This window comes from Gekko japonicus, unplaced genomic scaffold (genome assembly GCF_001447785.1).
Source record: "Gekko japonicus isolate JY-2015 unplaced genomic scaffold, Gekko_japonicus_V1.1 scaffold158, whole genome shotgun sequence".
Taxonomy (NCBI): Eukaryota; Metazoa; Chordata; class Lepidosauria; order Squamata; family Gekkonidae; genus Gekko; species Gekko japonicus.
The window spans coordinates 196,568-224,423 of record NW_015170279.1 but is presented as its reverse complement, the minus strand read 5'-3'; the positions used below and the strand labels follow the sequence as shown (position 1 = coordinate 224,423).

Below are 27,856 nucleotides of genomic sequence, written 5' to 3'. Positions count from 1 at the left end.
TGAGCTGTCGTGTTCCTCCAGGGTTGTCATAGAAGCCTGGCATTTGTTTCAGACTTGGGTATGTTTTTGGCAGTTTGGGTGGTGGGAAGGGAGCAATTAGCGGTCATATGTACATAGTGAGGACAAACCTTCTCCGCATGTCAGCACCTCCGGCCTAAAGACGCTGATCTGGAAGTCATTTTAGATTGATGCTTTTGGGGCAGTGGGTGATTGTTTGTAATAATTATATGGAGGCTATGTAGGAAGTGGAGTTTTGGTTTTCTCAGTGAGTCAGCATATGAACGAGAGAAACAAACCCTCTGCCTCATGGAATTCTGCAGAAAGAAAGAAAGAAAGAAAGAAAGAAAGAAAGAAAGAAAGAAAGAAAGAAAGAAAGAAAGAAAGAAAGAAAGAAAGAAATTTTTTTCTCTGGATAGGCCAGAACTTCCTTGCCTGCTGTGCTTTGGCAAGCTGGTACGTGATCCGATTCTCACAAAGTTGTCAGTGGCAACCTCAAAATCTTATTAGCAGGGACAATGCATCCAGATTACAGATGCTTCTGACATTTTCCTCATCTTCAGCCCTTTTTGCAGGTTACAGACAGATATTCCAGGAGTATGCACATGAATCATGTGCTATCTGTGATACTCCCTGTTGTGTGAAGAGGGGTAACATGCATATTTACCATGGGTGTATACATGGGTAAATGTGAGCCATGACAAATTCATGGTCAGGTCATACGTACTGGAGCTGTATGCACAAGGTAAATATGCACATTGTACATATTCACACAGCATGGCAACTGTACTTAATGGGGTTGATCCATGTGCAGTTGATAGGTTCCTGATACATGTGATTGTAACATCTGAAAAGGGATTGATACTCTCCTTGAGTTTTGGATTCCCAAATTACCTGATTTTGTCTCCAAAGTGGAATGATTGCCTTTGGGATCCTCCTTTATTCCATTTTTAAAAATATCTACATTTCGTACAGAGCACTGTGGATGCTGTCTGTGCTGCCAGTTTTCAGCTCCTTGGTGGGTTCATGCCTTCCCTTTTCCTTTTTAGTGCCAATGAGCATTTGTGCACTGAAAAAGCAATCTTGATTTGATCATAACATACCATTTTCTCAAGATTCTTCTTCTGTGACATTTCACTGTTGTACAAGAGCACGCGTGCACATCAGTAAAACACCACACAAAAATAATCTTGTTGCTTGCATGCAGTCACACAAACAATTACATCAGGGTTTGATTTTTGCAGTGTTTTATCAATGTACTTGTGCTCCTTCGTGATGTAAAGAAAGGGAAAGATGCCAAAAGGCAGGGCTATTTTTGGGCAGGAACGCGCAGGAACAGAGTTCCGGCTGGCTCCCAAGTTGGCCTTGCCCAGCAGGAACTCATTAGCATAATAGGCCACACCCAACAGCAGAAACTCATTAGGATTGGCTACATTAGGGGTGTGTGGCCTAACATGCAATGGAGTTCCTGCTACAAAAAAAGGCCCTGGGGTTTGACAGAATAACAAGCAAAAGGTGGGTGTGGCTGGATGACCACAGTTCTGGTAATATGGGGTGCGGCCTAATGTGCTAATGAGCTGTGCTGTCAGGGGTGTGGCCCAATATGCTAATGAGTTCCTGCTGTTGGGTGTGGCCTATTATGCTAATGAGTTCCTGCTGGGCTTTTTCTACAAAAACAGCCCTGCCAAAAGGAATATGACATAGCAAATTGCACATGTTCCAGAATCAAGTTGAGAAAGAAGAATGCAAGGCATGGAACAATGAAGGAACAGAAAGGGGGGGGGGGATTTGCTCTTCTCTGATCTGAACACACACACACACACCCGGCTCTTTTAAATAAAAGCAAGTTCTGTTGTGAGTCAGGTCATGAGGAATGTGTCCATCACTTAGGCTTACCAAACGCCGGCGGGGGAAATCTATTTCCTGGCAGGATGCGTGCCGCGGGGGACGGCTGTGCGCGCTGCACCCGCCGTCGCCAGGATGTGACGCTCCGCGTTACCCCTGCCAGGAAATAGATTTCCCCCGCCGGCGTTTGGTAAGCCTACCATCACTAATTAAAATGATTAAGGATTGACGTAGCACGATGCTAGGGATGTCTTGGAAGTCTGAGCAGTTCCATTTCTGTTCCCGAAATTCTTCTGGTGAGAATGATCCCAAATCCTGCTTATGAGATTTTTTCTTTCAGGAACAAAATAGACTGAGGAATCACACGTACAAATGTACAGGCTAGCTTGAGAGGTATGAAGTTGAATCCTCTCTAAGAAACGTCCATTTGGCAGCTATCCAAATGTGTACCCCTCTGAAAACAATGGAATGGCTAGATGGCATCCAAACTGGGAGATGCATTGCTTGGGGAACAAGTTGTTATTAGTGACATTGGAGGTCAAAGGGTAGGTTGTGGCTGTCATGGTCTTGCTCTGTTGGTGAGCGGCTTAGAAGTGTCTGATCGGCTGCTGTTGGGAGCAGAATGTTGGACTCCCGTCGTCCACTAGTGACTGAGAGAGTGAACTGAAAGCTGCTGCTCCGAAGGTGCCCACTGCTGTGAACCAGACAGGTGGCCTTAGAGAATTTCTCTCTTTCTCCCCTCCCCTCCCCTCTGTCTGCTGTATGGGGAAGTAATAGCACCAGCCTACTTTAAAAGGCTGCCTGAAGGATAATTCTGATTCCTACAGAATAATACAAATACTTTTGTGAAACACTGGGTGCAACATTTGTGTGCTTGGGTCTGTTGAAAAGCTGAGTAATCCTCAAAAACACAGGTGGCCAATATGATTCTGAGACAGATGGCATTTAGCATATGTCCCCATTGGATTTAGTCTTTGAGCCTGAGGAATGCCTTCCAAGTTGTTATTACTAGTCTTCTTCTGCAGCAGTATTTGTGAACCTGTCTGAACAAGAAAGAGACAAATAAATTCCACTCACTGTTTCTTCTGTGATACTGACAATGCAATCCTATGCAGAGTTACTCCAGCATAAGCCCATTGAAACTCATCCATTTAGACTAGAGTAACTCTTTGTAGGACTGCACTGTAAGTTTCTTGGGTGGAATTTGGTGCATTTGTATTGATTGACGGTTTGAAGCTGACGTCTGTATGTACTGAAGCTCACTGTGGAGTTCAGTTTTGAAAAGCGTGTATCCAGTATTAATTTGATCACACTGGGAATAAATGTATGTCAGTCAATGAACATATGTCCATCAACAGAGGAGACAGTGGCCGAAATGGATGGTAGATCAACATCCCGTTGAATTTGGACTCCCGGCCACAAGTGAACTTGATGATGTACCATTTGTCTTCGTCAGGACAGACTTTAAAGATCATGTTCCGTTTTTAAAAAGCTGACTATGTTGCCATCTTGGCATTTTGTTCCATGTGCATTTTAATTTTCAGATAGCAATGATTCTCACTGTCGTTAAAAGTCTTTGATATAGCTGGCATGCTGCACCAAATGTGTTGTTTTCTGTATCCCACAAGACTCTTTGTTGGTTTTGGTCCATTTTCAGTCACTTTCTATTCACTGAATGCTCACTTCTCTCTCTCTCTAGCCTTTCCTAGCTGATGGCTGGTGTGACACTATCAACAACCGAGCCTATTGTCGGTACGATGGGGGTGATTGCTGCTCCTCCACAGTTTCCTCCAGGAAGGTAGGTGAGGTGATAACTAAGCACACTATTTCACAGCAGCTTTACATTTAAGGGCAGGATCTCCTGGGTTCAGGTTCGGATCTTCTTCACTTCAGATTACATTCTTGTCAAGTACCAAATGTGGAGAGAAGTTTACTATCACACCCTGTTTGTAGGTTTCTAGACACATTTTGGTTGGTCAGGATTGGGAATATACTAGTGGATGAAATAGACCAGTGATGGCGAACCTTTTAGAGACCGAGTGCCCAAACTGCGACCCAAAACCCACTTATTTATCGCAAAGTGCCAACACAGCAATTTAACCTGAATACTGAGGTTTTACTTTAGAAAAAACAACTCATACATTAACTTCTGATGATCCAAACAAAGTAAGAAAAGCAATCCCAAATGCTTTCATTTACTTAAAATTATTTGGCAGAGAATTTGACACTTTAATGATGGTCTGGGCCTGGCTGGGGCGATGGCACGCGTGCCCACAGAGAGGGCTCTGAGTGCCACCTCTGGCACCCGTGCCATAGGTTCGCCACCACTGAAATAGACCAACCTTGATATGGTCCAGCAAGGACCATGACTGCAAAATCCCAACTCATCATGGAGAATGATTCTATTTTAGCCTTCTCCCTAACATGCTGGTTTCCTGTCAGCCGGAAATATTCCTGTAGGGTGAGGCATTTAATTGTGTGCTTACGGTTATGTCCTAATCTGTGAGACAGTCATGGAATGCGCCAGGAGTCATCTGGTCAGTCTCAGCAAGACACCATTCTCTTCATGCAGAGCCTCTCATGCTAATTGTCCAGTTTATTGGTGGCACCCCCCTGGGTTCTGATTGTTCTTATGGAACATGGCTGCAGCACATCGCTAGAATAACCCAACATGGCAGCACACAGGTCGCCTCTCTTAATGAGACGACAGCCCACAGACTGTTAAACTGGAAAGCTGCTTGGGAACTGGGATGGAAGAAGAGGATCATTTCCTGACTCTTGTAATATCAGCCTTTTCGGAGGCAGTAGGCTTTCAGTAAAGCACTGTTCTTTCATTCTTCCCTTCTCTCAGGCTTACACTGAGTTTCACCTGTAATCTTCTGGTCTAAGATCTTGAAACAACTTTTAGATTACTGTTAGACCTCTTCAGGGGCAAGCTACACAGATGTATTATGGCTGTGTGCGAAGAAGGTCTAATGGCCTTCTCTTTTTCACAAAGTATGTGGAGGAGCAGGTGATTTGCATCAGAAAATAGGCAAGCTAATGCTTAATGGGACCAGCAGAATATAAATTTTCCAAATAAATAAATGAAAGAACAGACCCGACAGCTGGCGGCGGGGGGGCGGGGGGGGCGGGCGGCATGATAGAAACAGCTGTGTAGAAAACACAGTCTTTAATTCCCAGTGTGTTTTGAACACTGGTCTGTCTCAGGGGAAAGATTTCTTCACAAATGAACAAGACAGTCGAACATCTGCCTTGCATGTATTTTTTTCAAATTCTTATCGAGTTAAGGCTTTTTTAAAAAAAAAAAAGTTACAGAACTAATCACTGACAGAACATTGCACTGTGTTGAATGGACAAGCAGGTCCAACTGCCTTACTTATTTGTGAAGTAATTTTTCCTTTGAGAGAGCCTGGATTTTGAAACACTTTATGGCTGGAAAAGCTGGGAAAGTTGCTGGTTTCCCCATAAGGGAGTGCTTAACCTTTCCCATGCCAGTCCTTTTCGTCCCAAATGCTTCACTTCCCCGCTGCTGTCGTCTTTTCCTCTCGTTTTTCAAACCCAGGCTTGCAAAGTAAACATGAAGCCTGAACTCTGCCGGTTGGGAAAGGAGGGGGGGTATTTTTCGCCCCTTCTTGACACCCCTTTCTTTCACCTGTTTGATGTAAATTGGTGCAGAGTGCTGCAGCCAGGGTGTTGACTAGAGTGGGTCCTGGGGACTAGACATGTAAAATTTCCAGAAATCTTGAAACCATTGGGAGGGGATTTCCCCCCCCCCCCGCCAGGAGAAACTGGAAACTTTGTCCTGTCAAATATCAACTAATTTCACTGCTTTAACAACAGGAAGTGAATCATTTATAACTTACTTAGCATATCAAATTGCAATATTTGATGTGTTTATGGAATTCAACAAGTATAAATGCTGTAGTCCTCCGGAAGCAAAATTGCGTATACAAAGAACTGAAAGCTGATATACTCTATGCGACAACATTTTTGTGCTTTTAACATGTTGCCCCTGTGTCCTGGAGATCAATTGTGTAGATCGAAGGGTGGCATATCAATGATCTAGTAAATAAAATTTTAAAGCAAATGGACTTGTGAGGATGCCCTCATAGCAAGTCAGACTCCTGGACCATCTAGTTCCGCACTATCCACACTGAATGGCAGTGGCTCTTCAAATGCCCAGCCAGAGAAAGATCTTTCCCAACACGTCTTACATGAGATCCTTTAGTTGATGACACCGAGGACTGGGCCTAAGGCCTCCTGTGTACAAAGCAGAGGCTGTGGCACTGAGCTCTGTCCCCTCAGTTGAAGTAAGAATGAAGAGGTCCCACACATCACACATTCCGGAGCTGTCCTCTAATCACACACTTCATTGACGAAATTGAAAAGCACTGCGTTTGAGGCAGCGTGAAAGTTCCGTCTGTGCTGCTGATGTGTCCTTTCCATTCAAGTCTCATTCATCAAGTTATGGCCGTTCATGTGTGAACCAGACCTGTTGGCGGCTTGTATATCTCATATATCTCCCTGGTGCTGTCAGAGGTTTGCCAGCTTGAGTTCTAAGCCCTGAATGTCTTGTTCCTTGAATTCCCCCAATGCCTTTAGTGTATAGTAGTGTAATGCAGAAGGATTCCAGGAGGACAGAGAGCTTGTAATGCCGATATAAGGACTATGACTGCTTTCCCTAAACATTTGATACTTCTACACCAATAAGCTGGTCAATCAAAAGTTATTGATGGAAACATACATCTTGTTTAGCTTCTTAAGTCCCCCTTTGAAATCACATGGGGGGGTGTTTTCTGTTATTTTATACTCCTGAAAACTATACCAGGTTGGTCTTTTGGGGTATGGGACTTCACTGCTTACTCCTTCTGGATTCTCATTTGTTGCTATCTCTTGCACAGTGAGACATAAAAACTATTTCAAAATGTGTGAGTCTAGTTCGTTTCTTTCTTCTGATGCCTGTAGATCGTGAACCATTTTTCTTTTCATCACTCACAGAGAAGGGAAAGGAAAAGAACTTGGGAGTGTGGGTTTTGGAAGAGAGCTCGGGTGTTGTTTTCCACCTCAGGCAGGGATAACCTGGAGCCCCGTCTGCCCTGAGGACAGGCTGCAGGGTGGAACTCATTAACTCCTTGGCGATGGAGCAGAGGGCTTGCTGCATGGCAAGTGGGGGGAAGGGCATTGGGAAGACATGGTGGGGAGGTGTCCTTAGGCCAAACCAAACAGGTGGTAAGAACATGTCATTCCATCCCCGCTGTGTAATCGGGCATCGTTGCAGAATCCCAAATCGGCCCCTTTTGTTTATGTCAACTGATCCAGGAGAGAGAAAGTCCCCCCCCCCCCACAGACTGGTCTGACCCTTTCATCAGGTCGGATAAGAAAGATCTGAAAAGCCTCCAAGCAAACGTTCAGTGTCCTGAGTTTGTTTTGTACGAAGCTCTGAGTGGAAGGAGCCCTTCCAAGGCCCACCAGCAGCAGCAGCTCAGTCGCTTGCTCTGCACACGCAGGCAAGGAACCTGTCTTGGTGGTGAGTGCACACAGAAGAGAAGAGAAGAGATTGGATTTATCCCCCGTCCTTCACTACCCAAAGGTGTCTCAGAGCGGCTTACAATCTCCTTCCCCTTCCCCTCCCCACGACAGACACCCTGTGAGGTAGGTGGGGCTGAGAGAACTCTTGACAGAAACTGCCCTTTTTCAAGAACAGCTGTGCCAGAGTTATGGCTTGCCCAAGGTCATCCAGCCAGGTGCAAGTGGAGGAGTGGGGAATCAAACCCGGTTCTCCCAGGTCAGAGTCCGCGCACTTAACCACTACACCAAACTGGCTCTCACACCAGTTTGCCAGAGGTGCCGTATTATTTGTCGACTTGTGCTGATCACACAACAGAGCCTTATCATACCACTCGTGCATGTAGCTCAGGACCGTTCCCTGTGACAGGCAGCGGCTCTCATAGGTCTCAAGCAGAGAGTGGTCTTTAGGCTTTCTCCTCGAACATCTGGCCCTTCTTACGCGAGGCCCGAAATGTGAGTTGAGCCAGGGATCCCCCTGACCTGACTTGCATTAACACGTCTGACCAGAACTCACCTTAAAATTGTTGAAGGGCCCTGAATCAGCCGCGGAACACAGCCAAGTGGCAGGACAGGCTTCCGCCTGCCCTCCCGTGCTATTGCAGCAGGAAAAAAAACAGCTGCAGAGCATGGCTGTTTGTCTTGTTGCTGGTTCCACATGTCCATCTGGTCAGACACATGGGACTGGAAGTGGGAGAAACAGCTCCCCTCCCGCATCCGATTTGGAGCCCCCCCCATTTTTAAGGTGCAGCCTAATCAGGTGTGTTATGCAAGCTGGATTGGGGGAGACCCCAACCTGACTCATGTTACATGTCTCGTGCTAGCTTCAGTTTCCAAGTTTTAAATCTGGGCATTTCTGCATGCAGAAATGTGCTCTACTCCTGAGCAAGAGGAAGGTGCTTTTCACTGGAGAGAAACACCACTGCTAACCAGTGTTCCCTCTGAGTTAGTGTGAGCTAGCTCACAATTTTGTAGCGTCTGGCTCACACCTTTTTGTCTCAGCTCAGGAAGGAGGGCTCCAGGGTAAACTAATTTATGCAGGAGCCAAATCGCTCGCTCACAACTCTGATGCCAGGAGCTCAGAAAGTAGAATTTTTGCTCACAAGACTCCACAGCTTAGAGGGGGCATTGCTGCTAACCGAATGGAGCCATGGGATCCAAGCCACACCACAGAAGTCTTATGGGGGTTCCTTCTGTGTCCAGTTGGTGCAGAGAGGTTTTTCTGTGCAGATATAATATAAGAAGTCAGAAGGGGAGGATCAGGAATCCTGATTCAGGATGGAAATAGCTTTCCCCCCCAACGGGTACTTCTGCTTGGTGGCTCCCCCTTGACCTCCTGTAACCTTGGCTATAGCTGAGGTGATAAATGTTCTCAAACATATGGTGGGTTTCCTTGCCAGATGTTTTTGGAGGAGTCCATTGCTGGTGTGAAAATTGTCCATGTGATCCTGAGGATGCCCTTGGCAAGCCACACCAGACATTACAGCAGAGGGAGGAGCGTTCCCCCATGGGGAAACAATTGGCCCTCGGAACAAGATAGCAAACTAGAAGGAAAACATTTTTTATTTCTTCACACTTACCTCTGGCTTTTCTCTGACTTCTCAATTTTGTGATGCCAGGAGGCAAGCCAGACGTATGTTTTTCATACCAAGGATACATTGTGATGTCATCCCATACGATAAAAGAGAATCTAAGTTACACAGAATGGATTAATACAGATGACCTTTTGCCACAGGGTAATTTATCACAGCATACAGGTCACTCTTTAGCAACCCGTTATATATCACCAAGATAAGTCACATTCCTGTGTGGATTTCTGCACAGATACAGAAGTGTTTTAAAATTTTCATTCCTAGGCAGAATGATACAAATAGTTGGCTAGCCACTTTTTAAAATGTCGTCACTCATCTTATGTGAACACCCCACTACCAATACTAGAACACTGTAGTGTGACAACCCAGAGCATCAATATATCTAATTCTCGATGTGATCATATCTGTGAATATTTAAATCTGGAGATTGGGGCCAGTGACACACAAGACATAGCTTCCTAGAAATGTGAGAAAAGCAGGAAGTTTGTAGAACTATCTGAAATCTAACAACAAACATTTGGGTGGGGGAAATAGAGGCTGTGAGCGCTGAGTGGCTGTCGGTTGGCAACCCCAACAGTATTGCTAGCCTTCAAGCCTTGGCTTCTGTCAGCAAAAGGAAGGGGGAGGAACAAGGCCCTTTCAAGGGCTGTATTGGCCTTTCAGGGAGGACTTCCTGAGGCCAGACCCACCAGCATCCACTGAGTGATTTGCTACCACAAGACTTGTGTGACTTATTCAGGACTGGCTGCTTGCAACTGTTCAACAGCAGGTAAACCATGGGAACCAGTGTTGTATTGTGGTTAGAGTTCAGGTTAGGATTTGGGAGACCCATGTTTGAATCCCCAATGTGCTGTGGAAGCTCTCTAGGTGATGCAGGGCTAGTCACACTCCTTCAAGTCCTTCAGGTTCCCCACTGTGCAGCTGGACCAGCCCATGCAACCGGACCAGACTTTTTAGGGGGAGAGTTTACAAGGGGGAAGAAAAGAGGGAAAGCTGAAGACGGGTTGGATTAAGGTAGGTTGGCTGGTGGGTAGAAAGAAGGAAACAGGAAAGGGGAGAGACTATGAAGGCTTTCAGGAAAGGGAAAGCAGAAGTAGTGGGGGAGGAGGGAAAGGAGATGCCCCCCACAAGACCTTCAGCGGCTCCTTAGTGGGAAGTGACACAGAAAGAAATAGATGAAAAATAATGCTTTCCCACCGCAGAAGTAGGTGGTAATGCTCCATTGGAGGTCTTGAGTGTGGGAGCCTTTCTGGATACAACGTAAATTCTAGACTGGAGATTTCCATAGAGATGCAAATTTTCTATCTCTGACCAATAGCCTGGTTTACCTTGAAAGAACATGTGCCGAGCTAATTCACTGCCATGGCTCCACAGTCCCATGAAGCCTTGGAGCTACACACGTGCACACAGGAACATTTTGATTGTATGAACCCACCTTTCATTATGATCACCATCTCTATATGGGAAGTTGACAGAGTATAGTAGCCTTCTCAATTCCTACTTTTCCTCAGTCTTTTGCAAGTGAAACAGTGCTCAGTATTGCAAAAACAGAACACATGATGAGGGAAGGGAGTTGCAGCCTAGGATCGGCATAGGGGTAGTACATAAGCACCTAGTTTCTTTAAATGAAACTAAGTCCTCGGGGCCAGATGAGCTTCATCCAAGGGTACTAAAAGAGCCCACAGATGTAATTTCTGAGCCTCTGTCCATTATTTTTGAGAATTCTTGGCGAACAGGTGAGGTGCCAGAAGACTGGAGGTGGGCAAATGTTGTCCCCATCTTCAAGAACGGGAAAAAGGAGAATCCGGGTAACTACCATATTTGCCATCAGCTTGACATCTATACCTGGGAAGGTTTAGGAACAAATAATCAAATGGACGGTCCTTGAGCATTTAGAAAAGACAGCTGTAATTACTAAGAGCCAGCATGGGTTTCTCAAGAACAAGTCATGTCAGACTAACCTTATCTCTTTTTTTAGAAAGTTATTACTTTGCTGGATCAGGAGAATGCTGTAGATATAGTTTATCTTGATTTCAGTAAGGCTTTTGATAAGGTTCCACATAATATTCTTGTTGACAAATTGGAAAAATGTGGTTTGGATCCTATGACCATTAGGTGGATCTGTAACTGGTTGACAGATAGCACCCAAGGAGTGCTGGTGAATGGTTCCTCATCTTCTTGGAGAGGAGTGACAAGTGGAGTGCCTCAGGGATCTGTCCTGGGACCTGTTTTGTTCAACATCTTTATCAATGATTTGGATGAAGGGATAGAGGGATTGTTTATTAAATTTGCAGCTGATACTAAATTGGGAGGGGTAGCAAATATGGTAGAAGACAGAGTCAGGATACAGGATGATCTTGATAGGCTGGAAAACTGGGCTAAAACAAATAAAATGAATTTCAATGGGGATAAATGTAAAGTTCTGCATGTAGGTAGGAAAAATGAAATGCATAATTATAGGTTGGGGGAGACTTGTCTTGGCAGTAGTATGTACAAAAAGGATCTAGGGGTTTTAGTAGACCATACACTGAACATAAGTCAGCAGTGTGATGTGGTTGCTAAAAAGGCAAATGTGATTTTGGGCTGTATCAACAGTAGTATAGTGTCCAGATCACACAAAATCATGGTACTACTTTGCTCTGCTCTGATTAGACCTCACCTAGAGTATTGTGTTCAGTTTTGGACACCACAATTTAAAAAGATTATAGACAAGCCGGAGCGTGTCCAGGGGAGAGCAATGAAGATGGTAAGGGGTCTAGAGACCAAGTCCTATGAGGAAAGGTTGAAGGAGCTGGGTATGTTTAGCCTGGAGAGGAGAAGTGATATGATAACCATCTTCAAGTACTTGAAGGACTGTCATATACAGGATGGTGCAGAGTTGTTTTCTGTTGCTCAGAAGGTTGGACCAGAACCAATGGGTTGAAATTAAATCAGAAGAGTTTTCGGCTAAACATTAGGAAGAACTTCCTGACAGAGCAATTCCTCAGTGGAACAGGCTTCCTTGGGCGGTGGTGGGCTCTCCTTCTTTGGAGGTCCCTGGAGGTTTTTTGTCATCTTCTGGGCGTGGAACAGTAGTCACTGCGGGTGTGGAGGGGGGGGGTATTTGTGAATTTCCTGCCTTGTGCAGGGGGTTGGACTAGAGTACCCTGGAGATCCCTTCCAACTCTATGATTCTGTGATTCTATGATTCTCCATTTTTACCTCTGCCTTCTGGAACTCTTAATATTATCCACTAGAGGGGAGAGGAGTAAATCAGCAGATGGAGGAAGGAGGCCAGCAGGTCCTTTTCCCCTGTGCGTGTGTTACCGTGGTCACTTTCACATGGGTGTTCTGGTCTACTTGGGTCTTAATTTTTCCCCCCAAGCTTGCACTCAGCATCATTTTACTTTCATGGGCCCCCCTACCTTTCCCCCGGCTGTGCTACAGTCTTTCCTAAACCTGCTTTGCTATAATGCTTTTGTAAATATCTCATTGAGAACAGGGTGGATGCCATACGGGCAGGCAAGTGCAAATCTCTTGGTTCTGCTCATATTACTGCCATTTTCCTGGCCCCAGTCCCCTTGCAGCCTCCATTCCCCCTTTGCCACCAGGGGGCTTTCCTAGTCCCCCCCCCCTTAATTGAGAGTATGAAGAAGTTTGGAAATGGGGGCCGTGTGGAACTGGGGCAGGGAAAGTGCAGGGGAACCTGCCACATGACATGGATGCTCTGTTGCTGCTGTGAACAGCTCTGCATGTGAAGTAGCAACGTGGGCTTTTTGGTAGCGGAAAAAAATGTAGAAAACCAGGCGTACTGCTCAAGATGGAAAGTGAATAACTTTTGGAAATGATCCCCTAAAGAAGCGAATTGCGAAACATGTAGGGATCCACAAGAACTTAATAAATATTATTTCACCTTGCACCTGGTTTTCTACATTTTTTCTGTCTACTGGTGCAGCCAGTTTTGTTTTCATCGCTGTGCGGTAGTAGCCTATATATTCGCCTCCCACTTTTTCTAACAGGTCAGGGAGCCATCAGAGTTCTCAACAGGCAGCTCCAGGCTTCCAGCCTTCCTCAAAGGAGCCAGTGGCTGATTCTGCATGCAGTTTTCCCACAGCCACTTTGGGAGGTTAATCTCCCTCTATATACTGCATGCCACTTTCACTTTCTTTGTTCATTGGGTTTTATGGTACCTTCTGCATAGATTTATGGCCGTTCCGGGGTGACTTCGCAGTCAGTGCAGTGTTGTCCTGGGGTATATGAATGTGGTTTTGAGCAGCACCTTTTCCTTCCTCTGCTTCTGATTCGAAGGGAACAATAAACAGACACCTTGACATGGCTTCATTGATTTCCCATCAGTTTCCCCACCCCTATTTCCCCCTCTGTATTTATCACCTTGCCATGAATTACTTGGCTTAGTCAGGTGTGATCCACCATCCAAAGCATCTCCTACATGGCTAATGACCGCTGAGGCAAGTACTGGCATAGGAAAATCTGCATACCAGTGCAGGAGCAATCATTGAAGACAAACTAGATGGCAAGCTGACCCGGGACTTAATAGGTAGCCAATGCAGAAGTCAGGATCTGAGGCAATGCAATGAAAACAGATATTCCAAGGCAAGGGGGAACCAGGTCCAATGCTGGGAAAATGTGGAGTGAATGCCAGATGCAGAATGGACCAATGTCTGGGCTTTGAGCTGCTTTGCTTTTGTATCTTTGTTGAAGACTCTCCTTTGTAAATAGGCTTCATGTGTTTTGTGGCTGTACATCCTCAGCTTTTAGGGCAGAGAGTAATAGGCCAATGACTGAACTTCCTGAATCACATCTCCTTTTGGGGGGTGGGGGCTCCATTAACTTAGCCAGGCTTCCATTCCCTGAACAGTCCTCTCCTCTGATCCCCCTTCAGGTGGTTCCGTTTCCTGACGACTGTGACCAGGATGCCTGCAGCTGCCGGGACCCGGCGGCAGAAGAGAATCAATAACAGCAGCCGGGACGGCTCGGGCTCTCGAGGCCAGAACCTGGAGGAAGATTCAAGGCTTGTGGGGGAGCACAAACGGGGGGACTGGGAGGGCTGAGGAAAAGGAGCCGGCGTGATCACCGAGGCCCAACGCTGCTACAAAGTGTGGCCCAGAAGGAAAGCAATGAAGAGGGGGGTGAAGAGAGAGCAGGGGGCATAAGGGGGGGGGAGGAACCATTCTGAAGACCCCCCCCCAGTTCAACTTCCTTCCATTCGTAACTGAAACCCCAGTCAGGGGCCTGTTCCAGCCTCATCAGCTCTCTTAGCGACCTGGCTTTGGGGCAGGCTCCTAGGCCCCCCTCCATTCTATCACTGTATCGATGGTTTGCTGCCTCACACCCATTTCTCCTTGCTCTGAATTTTGGCTCCCATCTCCCCCCCCCCCTTTTTACTATCTAGGCTTGATTTAGCAAAGGGGGGGGGAGAGGGGAGGAAGAGAAAAGCGATCTGTCTGCAAATATTTAAGCATAATTTTATGACAAATCTATATTATATTTTTATTTGCTGTTCATTAAGCTGAAAACGTGCTGCTGTGAAGTACTGACCGTTAGAAGAAGAAAAAACAACAACAACGGGGCTGGTCAGGTGGTGAGAGGGATTTCCAGGGACTGAGGCGATGCCGAGGCCAATTTATACAAACAGCAGGACCAGGGCTATTTTTGGGCAGGAACGCACAGGAACGGAGTTCCGGCTGGCTCCCAAATTGGCCACGCCCAGCAGGAACCCATTAGCATAATAGGCCACACCCAACAGCAGGAACTCATTAGGATAGGCTACATTAGGGGTGTGTGGCCTAACATGCAAAGGAGTTCCTGCTACAAAAAAGGCCCTGGGTTTTGACAACAAACAAGGTAAACAGAATAACAAGCAACAGGTGGGTGTGGCTGGATGATCACACTTCTGGTAACATGGGGGTGTGGCCTAATGTGCTAATGAGCTGTGCTGTCAGGGGTGTGGCCCAATATGCTAATGAGTTCCTGCTGTTGGATGTGACCTATTATGCTAATGAGTTCCTGCTGGTTTTTTTCTACAAAAAGAGCCCTGAGCAGGACTATTGGAACTCATGTGCATTTCCCCTAGACTGTAATTTCCCTAGACGGCACCATTTTGGGTGACAGGTGTGTGTGTGTGGGGGGTGTTTTAAAGCTCCTCCGCCTGGGAGCAAACCATCCACACAGACTGCGAGCATGGCGGGATCGGGTTGTAGTCTCCTCCCCAGTGTGCTGTTGCTTTCTATGTGCAGGGATTGCCCCCTGCAACTGGAAAGTCTTACCGTTTGATTCTTATTGTATACGCTGCCCCAAGAAACGCCTTTCAGTGTAACGGGTGCTGCTTCACGCTCTCACCCACCACTAAATCCCAAGCGGTGTTTGGCGTATGGACAGGCCAAGGGCTGCAACAGAAACGCTGCACATCTGCATTGTGGGGTTTTTCTGTTGTTGTTGTTTTTTAAATAAAAAAGTGCCGCCTTTGAAGAAAAAACCCATGCTGTTCAACACTAAGAGGCCAGGCGTCAAGGTAGCCTTGCAAATAAGTCCACAGGTTAAGGGCCTTCAGATTTGTTTTACAAGCCTAGCTATCCTTCCCGTGCATGTTAAGTAGCAGCTGTTTGCGTCTGTAAAGGAACAAAAGAAAAAGAGATCAATTCCCATGCTTAGTCAGTGGGATAGCCTAGCCATGGGCAGGTGGCAACGTGAAAAGCCTGCGGAATGGCTACCCAGAGATCTTTTAGTGCTGTCGATTTAACACACTCTGTTAATGAAACCAGCATGGGCTTTCTGCCTGCTGAGCACTTGTACAGACCAGTGTTCCTCTAGACTGTCCTGAATAGATCCGCTGCTCCAGAGTGCTCAAGATGTGACTCTAGACCAGAGATTTTCAAAATATTCTGGGGGACCCTGGAGCGGCCCTTCCTTAATGTGAAGATCAGCAATGAAGAACAAGCTTTCCTGACAGAGCTTTGCCCGCCATCCTTGGCCAGTCTCTACAATGCATGGCTGTGGGGAGGATGGCATCGTAGATCATGCTGTCCATTCACAAAGGGCAACACTGAGGCTTTCTTAGTGTTGCAAAGGGGAAAAAAATGGTGTTGGGAACCTCATATCTGATCCCATTTTGCCCCCACACAGTCCCCTCCTGAGGTCCATTGTGTTCTGTTGCTCCAGCTATTCCAATACAGGCTGCCCCTCTAGAATGATTGGTTGTGGGTTCACGCTGCACACCAGAGCACAGATGATGAACGGAGAATGCTCCAGCAGCATCAGGATACTCTGGCATGAACCACAGCTTCCAAGCACTGTTAAACAGATTAAATATGAAACACAATTCGGGGATATCAATTTCTGGGGAATTTGGGCTTCAGTTTTTTGTCTGAGATATGAATACGATTATTTATTGCAGTGTTGTGTGTGTGTGTGTGTGTGTGGTGGAGAACTTAATATGGGTTAGAATCAATGCATGTAGGGAGGGACAGCTGGTATCAGGCAGCAGCTGGAATTAGAGTATGAGCTTGACTCTACATGTACCTGGTCAGGCCCAAGTGCGTTCCACAGCTCCTGCCACAAATGTACACTTCTTGGGTCCTTTGTGGCATTTGTACCACGTGAACACATGCATGTGTAAAGCTGCCTTCTACCGAACTAGACCATGGGTCCTTCAAGGACAGTATTGTCTACTCGGATTGGCAGTGGCTCTCCAGGGTCTCGAAGAGATGTCTTTCATGCCACCTACTACTTGAGCCTTTTAATTGGAGATGCCAGGCATTGAACCTGGGACCTTTTGCGTGCCAAGCAGATGTACCACTGAGCCACAGATGCTTGCCTTCCACAGGTTGGCCCCTCATGGCACTTATTCTGTACCCCCGTGACATTGTTTCATATGATTTTAATTTTTTTTTTAAATCCCATCAGTGTGTTTTCAGGGGTATTCCTGCAATTGTGATGGCTAGAAAATAGTTTTCTGTTTAAGGAGGCTGAATGTGGACATTCTTAAGGCTGCTCAACATGTTGCATTTTTAGATGTACAACTAAAAATAAATGCAGTGTGTGAGTGAAGGAAATGTGTGTTCGGAAACTTGTGCTGTGTGCTTATCAGGGAGCCAGGACTGGCCATAACTCCTCGTTGTGTGTGTGCCTAGCTGTGCTGTCCCATATACAAAATGGCCCTTGGGAGTCTGTGAGGTCCTGTTGTGCCTCCAAGCCAAAACAAACAAAAGGAAGCCACCTTTGGTGTTGTGCGAAGCTAGTGGAGAGGCAGGATAGAAATATCCTAAATGAATAAGAACCTCTCCCAGCTGCTTAGAAGTGCAGCCAGTCAGAGTGGCTGACGTAAGTACCTAAGAGCTTTGGTGGGGTTATTAACATATCGGAATAAAAATTTCTTCCCGCTGCACTGTTTTTATTTTTTCATCTCTGCTCCCATTGTTTGTGGCCCTCGGTGTTCCTTAGCTGGATCAGGCCAGAGTGGGGGGTGACGGCTGGAACCTGGTTTCAAACACAGCATTTCACTGAGAGCCGCAACTGTTCTGATCACTAAATGGCCAACTTGTGTTCTTCACTCCGTTGCCTGTGCGAAAAGCTGAGGGAGGAGAAATGTCAGGATACTGTTGTCTCGTTGATACCACTGAATGGCTACAGAAGGTCCAGGGCTATTTTTGGGCAGGAACGCGCAGGAACGGAGTTCCAGCTGGCTCCCGAGTTGGCCACGCCCAGGAGGAACTCATTAGCATAACAGGCCACACCCAACAGCAGAAACTCATTAGGATTGGCTACATAAGGGGTGTGTGGCCTAACATGCAAAGGAGTTCCTGCTACAAAAAAGCCCTGGGTTTTGACAACAAACAAGGTAAACAGAATAAGAAGCAAAAGGTGGGTGTGGCTGGATGACCACACTTCTGGTAACATGGGGGTGTGGCCTAATGTGCTAATGAGCTGTACTGTCAGGGGTGTGGCCTAATATACGAATGAGTTTCTGCTGTTGGGTGTGGCCTATTATGCTAATGAGTTCCTGCTGGGCTTTTTCTACAAAAACAGCCCTGAAAGGTCCAAGTCGTTTCTATTCCTCTGTACCAGTGCCACGGGGCGCCCGGACAAGCCAAAGGAAGCTCCAGGGCACCCAGGCAAGGCATGGGGTGTGTGGCCTAATATGCTAATGAGTTTTGCTGTCAGGGGTGTGGCCTGATATGCTAATGAGTTTGTGTTGTTTGTTGTGACCTATTATGCTAATGAGTTCCTGCTGGGCTTTTTCTACAAAAAACAATGTGACTAGGTTTGGCCCAGTAAAAGATGTCCTGTGGCTTCTTGTACCCGCAGAGCAACAGAGCACTATATTGGGGGTTAATTTTCATTGAGTTATTTTGAGGGGAAAGGGTGAGCTACACTCAAGCCTTCAGAAATCTGCTGTCTCTCCAACACATCAACCAGTCCCTTTGTGTGAGACCTCAAGTTGGGTTCTGACACTAAATTTCAGGCCTCTGTGGCTTCAAGCGTTGACATGTAAACATTTCTCATCCACCTGATTATACGATTGCTGTCCGCATTTCCCTCAGACAGATGTCCTAGCATTTAAACCACCTCATTCTCCCAAAGCAGGTGTTGCAAGGGTTAGGTTCTGTGGGTATGGTATTACTGCCTGTCTTATGAAAAAGTCTTGTTCCAGCAGTAGAGCTGAAAGGCCAGTGGGGAAAATGTATCTGTCATGGATCACTTAGTTCTTTGGCACAGGAGTATGGGATCACCTTTAGCAAACGTGGAACATCTTGTCCCCTTTTTCGAGGGTTAGGGTTTTACTGACAATTGAAGCTGCTGCTATTTTAATTTTGTTTTGTATTTGATAATTATTTTTTATAAAAATCTATTAAAATAAATAATCTACCTATATTTGTGATCTTACTCCTTCTTCCTGCCCACAAACTCAAAATAGAATTACCGTCTCGGGGGGAAAACAGATAACGTCAGCTTGGCAACACTGAGACAGGCTCTGGGCAAGTGTGGTCTCTGAGCATGTTTTTCTTTATCATGTGTGTGAAAATAAATACATACCTGCAGGTTTGTGATTGTTCCAATATCATTGCTCAGCTGCTATGATGTCCGAGTTTCTCCTTTTTTAAAAAAAGTCTGTGCAACTCATAAGAAGCAAACCCCAAAAGTGCAAAAGTGAAGTAAGGGCAGAACGTGGGCTCTGATGTTGACGGGCATTTCAGGGGAGCAGATTATATCTGGTTCTGTAGCCGGGTTATATGAAAAGAACCTCCTGCACGTGCACACACACACATGTACAAAGTAGAGGTTACCCAACTTAAACTCTCAGATAAACTTTCCAGTTAAACCACATATCCGTAAAATGTTTATCTAAAAATGGATGGTCACCCTCACTCTCCAAACTTCCCCCTCCTTATCCTTGTGCATTTAATTCTAGCCAGAGATCTTGGCTGCCAGCACAGCTTAACTTGTTCTAGTTGATATAGTGGTTAACAGTGCGGACTCCAATCTGTGAGAACCGGGTTTGATTCCTCATGCAGCTGATGGTGTGACCTTGGGCCAGTCACAGTTCTCTCAGAGCTGTTCTCTCAAGAGCAGTTCTAAAAGAGCTCTCTCAGCCCCACCTACCTCAGAGAGGAAAGGAAAGGAGACTGTAAGCTGTTCTGAGACTCTGAGTGAAGGGTGGGGTATAAATCCAATCTCTTCTTCCTCTTCCTCTTCTTAAACCTGTTTGTATGCAACACACCCAGGGCCAATATTAAAACCATAAATACACTCCCTGGCTCATGTCATCCTTAGCAAGATTCCCATCCACTTCTCCCACACCTAGAGAGAGAAGAGTGATTTCTCTGTGCTTGCACTGATTCAGGAAAGTATTGGAGACCAATGGGATATGTTACTTTCTACGGTTTTCCTAGGTCAAAGCAAGGTCTGGGAGGCTGTCCTGACCGTCCCCCAACACCCAGCTCAGCATTTAGGTGTGAGCTTTCCCTCAAAGTTTTAGTAGACCTTGGAGCATCTCCAAAGCTCTTCAGTTGTCAAAAGCCCCTTCCCCTTCTCCCTGTAGCAAGGTCAGGGGCAAGCCCAGACTAAGATTCCAAGTTAATGGGGAACTTTTAAAAGTACTGCGGCAACTAAGCTAACCAACCTGCCTTAGATAAACACCAGCTAGGGTATATTTACATACATCTTTTCTTTGTATTCCTTGCTCAATCCATTGCTGTGCATAGTATGTGTGTGCACTTTTTAATACATTATTATAAATGTGGGTACTCATTCTCTGTACCACGTACACCTCCACTGCTCAAACACATTATCCAGAAATGGTGTGGGGGAACTGTTGGTGGTAGTTTGATACACTGCTATTCCCACAGGAATCTCCAAGTGTGATGTGTCATCCCCAAGATAGCAGGAGATGCTAGCTGGAGTTTTAAACTGATTAGATTGGGCTTGGAAGCAACTAATTGGCAGAAGGGAGCCCGGAGTGTGGGCCATCCAGGCAAGCAGTTCTGAAAATCGACCAGCTGGTGGCAGTAGGACTCACAGAGAAGAGGGAAAACCATAGGAGAGTTGGGTGAGCTCCAAAGAGCAGCCAGGTTGCCAAGAGGATACTTGGGATGGCCAGTGAGTGCTCAGATCCCTAGCAGGGCAAACTAAAATGAGGCTTATAGGTTAGTGGGACTGTTCCCCTACTTTTGGCATTAAATTACTTGGCCTCCACACACAAAACTTTTGGCTGCATGCCCTCAAAAAGTTCAAAATAAAAATATTTTAAAAACCTTTTGGCTGCTGTTCTATGCACATTTAGTAGTAAATCCCATTGTGCTTTGTTAGGTTTAATCTTAAGTAAGCCAGGATGCTGGTTGCTTGGTTTGATAGATGAAGGCATCTGTGTATTATGGGGAAATAGGACCTTATCTGAACATCCAGGGCTATGCACCTGTCACTCCCCCCCCCAAATCTGAAATCCTACTGGTCAGCTGTTTGACACAAAGAGTGCTTCCTCTTCTTGTCACACAGCTGAGTGTGATTTTGGCAGATTTAAAAATAGGCTACATTTGATGACTGGGAATCCTGAGTAGAGCCCCTCCTCCAGTTCTGCCTTCACCATAGATGAACAGCAGAATACTGGCTTTTTTTTAAAAAAAGGGGCTAAATATGTAGGACCCCTGGATGTGGACCAGGCTGGGGAATTGCAAACACTACACAAATTTGGACATGTGATTTCCCATGCATCTAGAGCTATATACAGATCAGAGCTGCCAAAAAGCAGGGGACCAAGGATACAGAATTACAAAGGCCCTGGCTACTGCAGGACCTATGGATCTGGGCAATTAATGCAGTTTGTTTTCATAAAATATTTTGATTGCATCTGGGTGGGGTCACCCCAGAGGAAATCCTTGTTTGGGGTTGTAACCAGCAGCACAGACCTGGGGTGGGTTTTTTTTCAGAGAAACACCCCCAAACAATCTCTGAACCTCATAAAGCCAGGCTTGGCTTAAACAGTGGCTTTTGCTGGGAGGCTAGGAGAACCACATTTTAGCTGGGAAAGCTAAAAACCAGATTGCCCTATTATTCCACAGTGGGAATCCCACCCATCCATTGTGAAACTAGCTACCACACTTTAACATACCTTCAGGATACATTTTGGGGTATGAATATACCCAGTCTTGCACATGCCCAGTGTGACTTTAGCTGGGCGCACACAAAGCAAACACTCCTGAGCACAACTCAGGTCCTCTGTGGTCTCACCGGTCAGTCCACACATCTCCTCTCCTCTTACCTTGGATTCCTTCATCTCTTCAGGATAAGTATAGTATTACTGTGACACTCCCCAACTCCCTCTATTTGTCTGCTAACCACTTTCTATGTCTTCTTGTATGCTTGCAGCCTCTGATTTGAATGTAAATATCTAGACAATTATTATTATTAAATAAAACCCATTTCTGTTACAATTTGGACTGGTCATTGCCTTAAACTAAGGGTCTAAAGGGAACTATCTCCGTAAAAACTGATGGCAGATCCACGCTATACCCCAGTCTCTTGCTAGTTCTGCCTTTGTAGCTAATTCCCCAATCAAAGCAAATTCAAGATATTTATTTAATAAAGCTGTCTTGGGGTAAATGGGTTCACGGTGGCTCTTGGTAGTCCAGGTATGGAGAAGCAAATGGACTGGCTGGCCTGGGGTGGCAATATTCAGAATGAGATTGCTGGCCTTTTAAAGGGGGGAAAAATCAGTGAAGGCCTTGCTTAACAATCTTGTGAGATGAGGACTTGGAGTTCTCAAGCCAAGGAAGCTACACCCAAAGCATTTTGTATATCACCAAGAAGAGGGGAAAAGATGACGTCAGCTGGGCTGAAAACATAAACAAACATTGCAATTTCCCAGCCTCACAAATTACTAACAGTGCCATTTAATATTCTGTTAAATGGTCATCTGGATTTTACAGAGTGTTACAATTACTTCGAAACCTTTTTAAAAAGAATAAAGAATACTGGTTTCCCCCCCCCCCCTCGTTGCTGCCAGCTCTGCCCATTATCTCTCTGCGGTAGCCAAAACACTGCATTTGAATTTTAAGAGTACAACGAGGAACAAAGAGTAAATAAGTCAGCTGAGGAAAACAATATGTATTGGCCCAACCCTCTTCATAGCAAATAAACTCACAACAAGTAAAAGGTAACCATGCCCATTCGACACTACAGCGTCTTCAAGAAGAAACAAGAAGGAAATTCCTCTCAGGGCCAAACTGGACATGCTTCAGTCTGGATTTCCGGGACCTTAGCTTGGGCTCCCCACAGCCACACACCAGCTACAGGGAATAGTTTTGTGGGGGGGGGGGTTGTGAAAAAACCCCTCCATGTGGAGTATTCTGTGTATATGGAACAGCAAAAATGGGGAAATAACCTCCCCCCCGCCTCAGAGCTGTTTCAGCATGGGGAAATGGCTGGTGGGGAGGGCAGGGGGCTCCCCCCACAGTGGCGGTCCCAGCACGAACAGGCAGTCCTTAGTTTTTAAAAGCCATTCTGCACAGCTGTTATGTGGTGGTAGGAAACCCTAGGTAGGTTTTTAAAAACAAGCACGTCTAGTTTGGCCCATTGTTTTTTTCTTCCCCAATTGCAACGAAAGAGGTCAGATTATGGACAAATACAACTTAAAAAAAAAAGACCTGTCCCCAACATTCCTCCTCCTTTTTCTTTTTTACAACACAGCCAATGTAAACCTCTAAAGGATAATGACCGAAGAGTCATTTGTTACAGACCGAAATCCTGCAAAAATTGGATATTCTGCTTACTTAGATGGCCCTTGTTTCAACAAATCACACAAGGCGAATGCTGCCTTTCTGAGTTGTGTTGAACATACTCATTGGCACAGCCTGAGCTTGTGCAAATAAATCTGGTATGACAGGGCCCCATAACCAAGATGGTGGAACTCATTATCTGTCATTCTGAGAAAGGTTTAAGAATGATGCTTGGCTTGGAACCTCTTTCCTAGACACATGCAGAGAAAGCTCAGTGGCTGTAGGCAGAGGATGGGGCAAGGAAATGGTGGACAGGTTATTGGAAAGGATCCCTTGGGTTATGGAGCTGGTCTGTGGGAGGGAGGAATAGGGTTGGGAGAGAGTGTAAAGAAGCTGTAGCTTGTACATGCATGTGTCTGAGGGGAGGGCTAATGGCTGGAAACAGAGGAAGCCACAGCACTGAGGACTCAGGATGTTCCTGGGGAAGAAAACAGCTTTCTTGGCGATGACTGTGGACCCTCAGTTGCATGATGATGGATGAGTGCTACTTTGAGGAATGAAGGCCAGGCCTGTTTTCAGCAGTTTGCAGTATAAGAAACCACGGTATTTTGAAAATGAGCTATACAATCTAGTGTGAACTCACCAAGAGAGGACTAAAAATACAGAGGAGTATGACTGCTTCTTGTTTGAGAGTCCAAGAAGGTTTTTAAAACGCTTATAAAACATAAGCCAGGTTGGAATACTTTTGCGAGTGGCAACAGACACAGGATGTAGGGCCTGTTTTTGGGCCCAGAATGTTACAAAGTTCAGCTTCTGCTCAAGAAGATAATCGGGCTTGAAAAATCTAGCGAATGATACCCGCAAAGTTAGTAACAAAAAGAAAAAAACAACAACCACATTGGAAATATCCCACCAGTTCAAAGAAGCATCTTTGTTATCTTTGAATTCGACATCGAGAGGGTAGGTGGGATTAGAGTTCGGCGACAACGAATTCTGAACTTCTACAACCAGGGATTTGATACAAATTAAGGAAGGGGAGAAAGATCTACATGAATCACTCTGCTTGGGGGAACAGCCTTGCCAATGTAGGGACAGGGATTCAGGCAGTGAAACCACAAAGGGGAAAGCACTGGGAAAATAAAAAGTAGTGAGGGGAAGATAATAAAGGAGGCTGGGGAAAGGGAGCTGTTTCTTTAGAACGGTTATGCAAAGATCTGGCTCTAGAAATCAGAGTTGCCAGGCATGACCAGTTAATGATTAATTAAAATCCTTTAGATTGATAACAAAGGTACTCTATTTGAACAGTAGAGATTTAAAAACATCAGTCATTATTAGCACATGCACATATAAAATCCACATCGACCACCATTTTAGAAGAGGCATTCCTTTTCTCTCCCAAAGAAAGGGATGCCGCTTCTAATACAGTTATGGGAAGTACGTGCCTTATCTAATAACAAATGATTGTTTCCTTCCAGAACCATAGTTTTATTCATCAGGAAATGTATGCACGTTTTAATGGATTAAAATGCACAGAAGTAATAATCTCTTTATCTGAGTGAAGGAAATTCAGAAAATTCTGGGAGTCTGGTTTTTGACATTAACTGTCTCACTCTGGATGGTTACTCTAACCCCCTTGGGCCATGGAATGGACATGACTACAACATAGGGTTGCCAAGTCTTACCTGCTGCTGGAGCGGGAGGCTCCCGGCTTGTTCCTGGAGCGCACGCACGCACCGCAACCCCGTCACCCGGAAGTGACGCGACCACACCGGGCACGCTGGGGGCGGGGCCACGACTATCCGAGGGAAAAACAGAGTTTTCCCTCGGATGACCATGGCCCCGCCCCCAGCGTGCCCGGCATCGTCGCGTCACTTCCGGGTGACATGCACGTCGCATACTTTGGGGGTGGGGTTCCCCCCGGGGCCCGATCCACCAGCGGTGGGGAACGGGCCTCTGGGGCGGGGGTTTCCCCGCCCCCTGGGGGGACTTGGCAAGCCTACTACAACATCTCATCCAAGAAGGGCCTCTGTCTTCTTGGCTCAAACATCTACATGCCACTTCCATCCTTTCGGGCAGCCCTGTTTGTTGCACACATTTCCCCAAACTGACTTTTTCCAGTATCAAGAGCACACACACAAGACCATGTGCACACATGCACATGTACATGCATGTATTGTTAAGATGACTTACGGGAGAAGCCTTAATTCACATGTGACACAGATCGCGTCATTTCTCCAGGTCTTGCCTTGGTGAGAAATCTCTTGTCGTCAGGAAAGCACGACAGCTGCCATTTTGAACACAATGGCTCAATTTTAATTCAAGATGGCAGCTACAGTATCATCACTTCAAACGTTTCTTGCTGAAAGAGTATGGAACTAGATATACACGCATTCAGGAAAAAGGTGGGGGGCATTTCTCTTCTGATCATGTTTGACAGCTAGTCTCATATGTACGTAAGGGCCGTCAAGTTACAACCAATGTATGGTGACCCCAGCACGGCAAGCAAGAAGCAGAGGTGGTCTGCCATGGCCTTCCTCTGCAGAACCTTCCTTGATGGTCTCCCTTCCAAGTACTGACCCTGCTTAGCTTCTGAGATCTAACAAAATTGGGCTATACTGTGCTACCTTCTCTCCTGCTAGCTTCATATCATCTCTTAAAGTCACCATTAACTTTGTTTCTTTGGATTGTTACCTCCCCCCCACACACACACAAACACCTGGGAATGCATACAGCACCTCATACAAGAAGGGCCTCCATCCCCTTGGCTGGGACATCTACATGTCACTTTCCTCACTTTGGTCATTCATATTCATCTGCCCAGTTGCTCAAGGTCATTCTACAGACTCAGTGGAAATTAGCCAAGGTAGCCAAATGGAACCTCTAGAGAGAACACCGGGGAGACAACAGACAATGTAAAAGACGGTTGCCTTCAAGTGCTATTTGTGGGTTTTTCTAGAAGCATTTTTAGAAGCAACCACAAGAAAGAAAATGCTGGACTGGCAGGGCTCGCCTCACCTTCTTACAGTCACTCATACCAAAACTATGAGAAGCCCAGCAGGAGGACACCACACGCCATTATTCCTTTCAGGCGCCCCTTTCTCTACTTCACTGATCCCACATTAGTCATCACATCACACAACAAATGCGTCTCCCAACACTTTTTTTTAAATGAAAAGCAGCCATAGAAACAGGAATGTCCTGTAAGAGAGGCCGTTTTAACATTTTCCGCTCTTTCCACTCAAACTCCTCCTGTCCAAGATGCTTCTCCATGTATGCGGCAGGGTGGGGTGGGGGAGATGTGGTTCCTGTAATTAATGTTCTTGAAATACGGTGGCTTCTCGGACTGAATCAAATTGCTGAAATCTGAACCGGCAACCGTGGTCTTATGTACTTCTTATTAACTTGTTTCCTGTGGCAAGGCACTGGCAGCGCACGCATCTCTAAGAAACTGCCTTCTGTGCCCAAAACCATTTAAAAAGAGAATCAATGGATTCTGCTTCTGGAAGAAAAAATAATCCAGCATTTTGTCACAAGGTCTCCATAGAATTGAGTTCCTCTCCCATTCATACCAGATCAAAAGCTTACCGGCTGACGAGAGAAAAGCAGCTTCGGCTTCAGCGGCTCAGATCTCTTGCGCAGTTGGAGTTCTGGTCTCTTGCCAGTTCTCATGTCATCACCAGTAAAAAATCGGGAGCCAGGATGAGCCAAAACTGAACTGAACTCAGCTTTTTCCTGGCGAGAAGAGTTTTAAAGATCTAAAGATGAAATCAGTAGATAGGTGAAGGCCCGGGGGTGGGGGGGGGAAGCCCCTGGAAACATTTTTTGAGAAGGGGGGGGATGGTGTTTTGCAATTACTTTTTTCACTTTTTTCTGATGGAAGAACTGATAAGTGCTAAAAAAAAAGTCTCCTAGGGGAAGTTTCATTTTTTGGAAGGAGTGAAATTTTCTAAAGACAAAAAACTAAGAACAAGCTTTGCGAAATGCAATTCCTTTTCACAGTCTGCCTGAATGAAATCGCTGAAATCTGAACTGGCACCTGTGGCGTTAGGTACTACCTTTTTACTCACTCAAAATGTACAATATGAAATGCGCTACGTAATACAATGAACATCGTGTGTGTAGATAAAGTGCTGTCAAGTTGACTTATGGCAACCCCAGCAAGAGGCTTCCAAGGCAAGGGAGAAGCATTAGTGGTTTGCCATTTCCTTCCTCCGCAGAGGCTTCCTTGGTAGTCTCTCTTCCAAGTACCGACCCTGCTTAGCTTCCGAGATCTGACAAGATTGGGCTATATCTTCCCTTCCCATAAACACCGTTAGCTAATGATGATTTCCATTACAGATATAAAGGATTGTAAAACGATTGAAAAATATGGAAGATAAAACTACGCCCCCTTTTCCCCCAAGGGCTTTTAAAATAATTTCTCTACTGGAAAAATTGGGAAACCTGGAGAGCACTGGCAAGGAGTAAACAAATTTTTGCTGTGGGTGAAATGCTTTTCAAGACAGGTTTTACTCACTCAAAATGTACAGCGTGAAATTTTTATGTGAAATCTACAGCATTAGAGCACGATAATTCATACATAAGCTGTAAACAGATGCAGAATATTTCCAAGGATATGTTTACAGCTAATATAAGAATAATTAT

General features: G+C 45.7%; 1 protein-coding gene across 1 annotated transcript in view; it reads left to right on the top strand.

Annotated features, from left to right (window-relative positions):
* PAPPA2 (pappalysin 2) overlaps nucleotides 1-13,959 on the top strand; it is a 185,015-nt gene extending 171,056 nt beyond the window's left edge. The window contains exons 22-23 of the mRNA XM_015417742.1: nucleotides 3,542-3,640; nucleotides 13,885-13,959. Of these exons, the coding sequence (XP_015273228.1) occupies nucleotides 3,542-3,640; nucleotides 13,885-13,959 (174 nt within the window). The remainder of the gene's footprint in view (nucleotides 1-3,541; nucleotides 3,641-13,884) is intronic.
* Nucleotides 13,960-27,856: the final 13,897 nt, after the last annotated feature.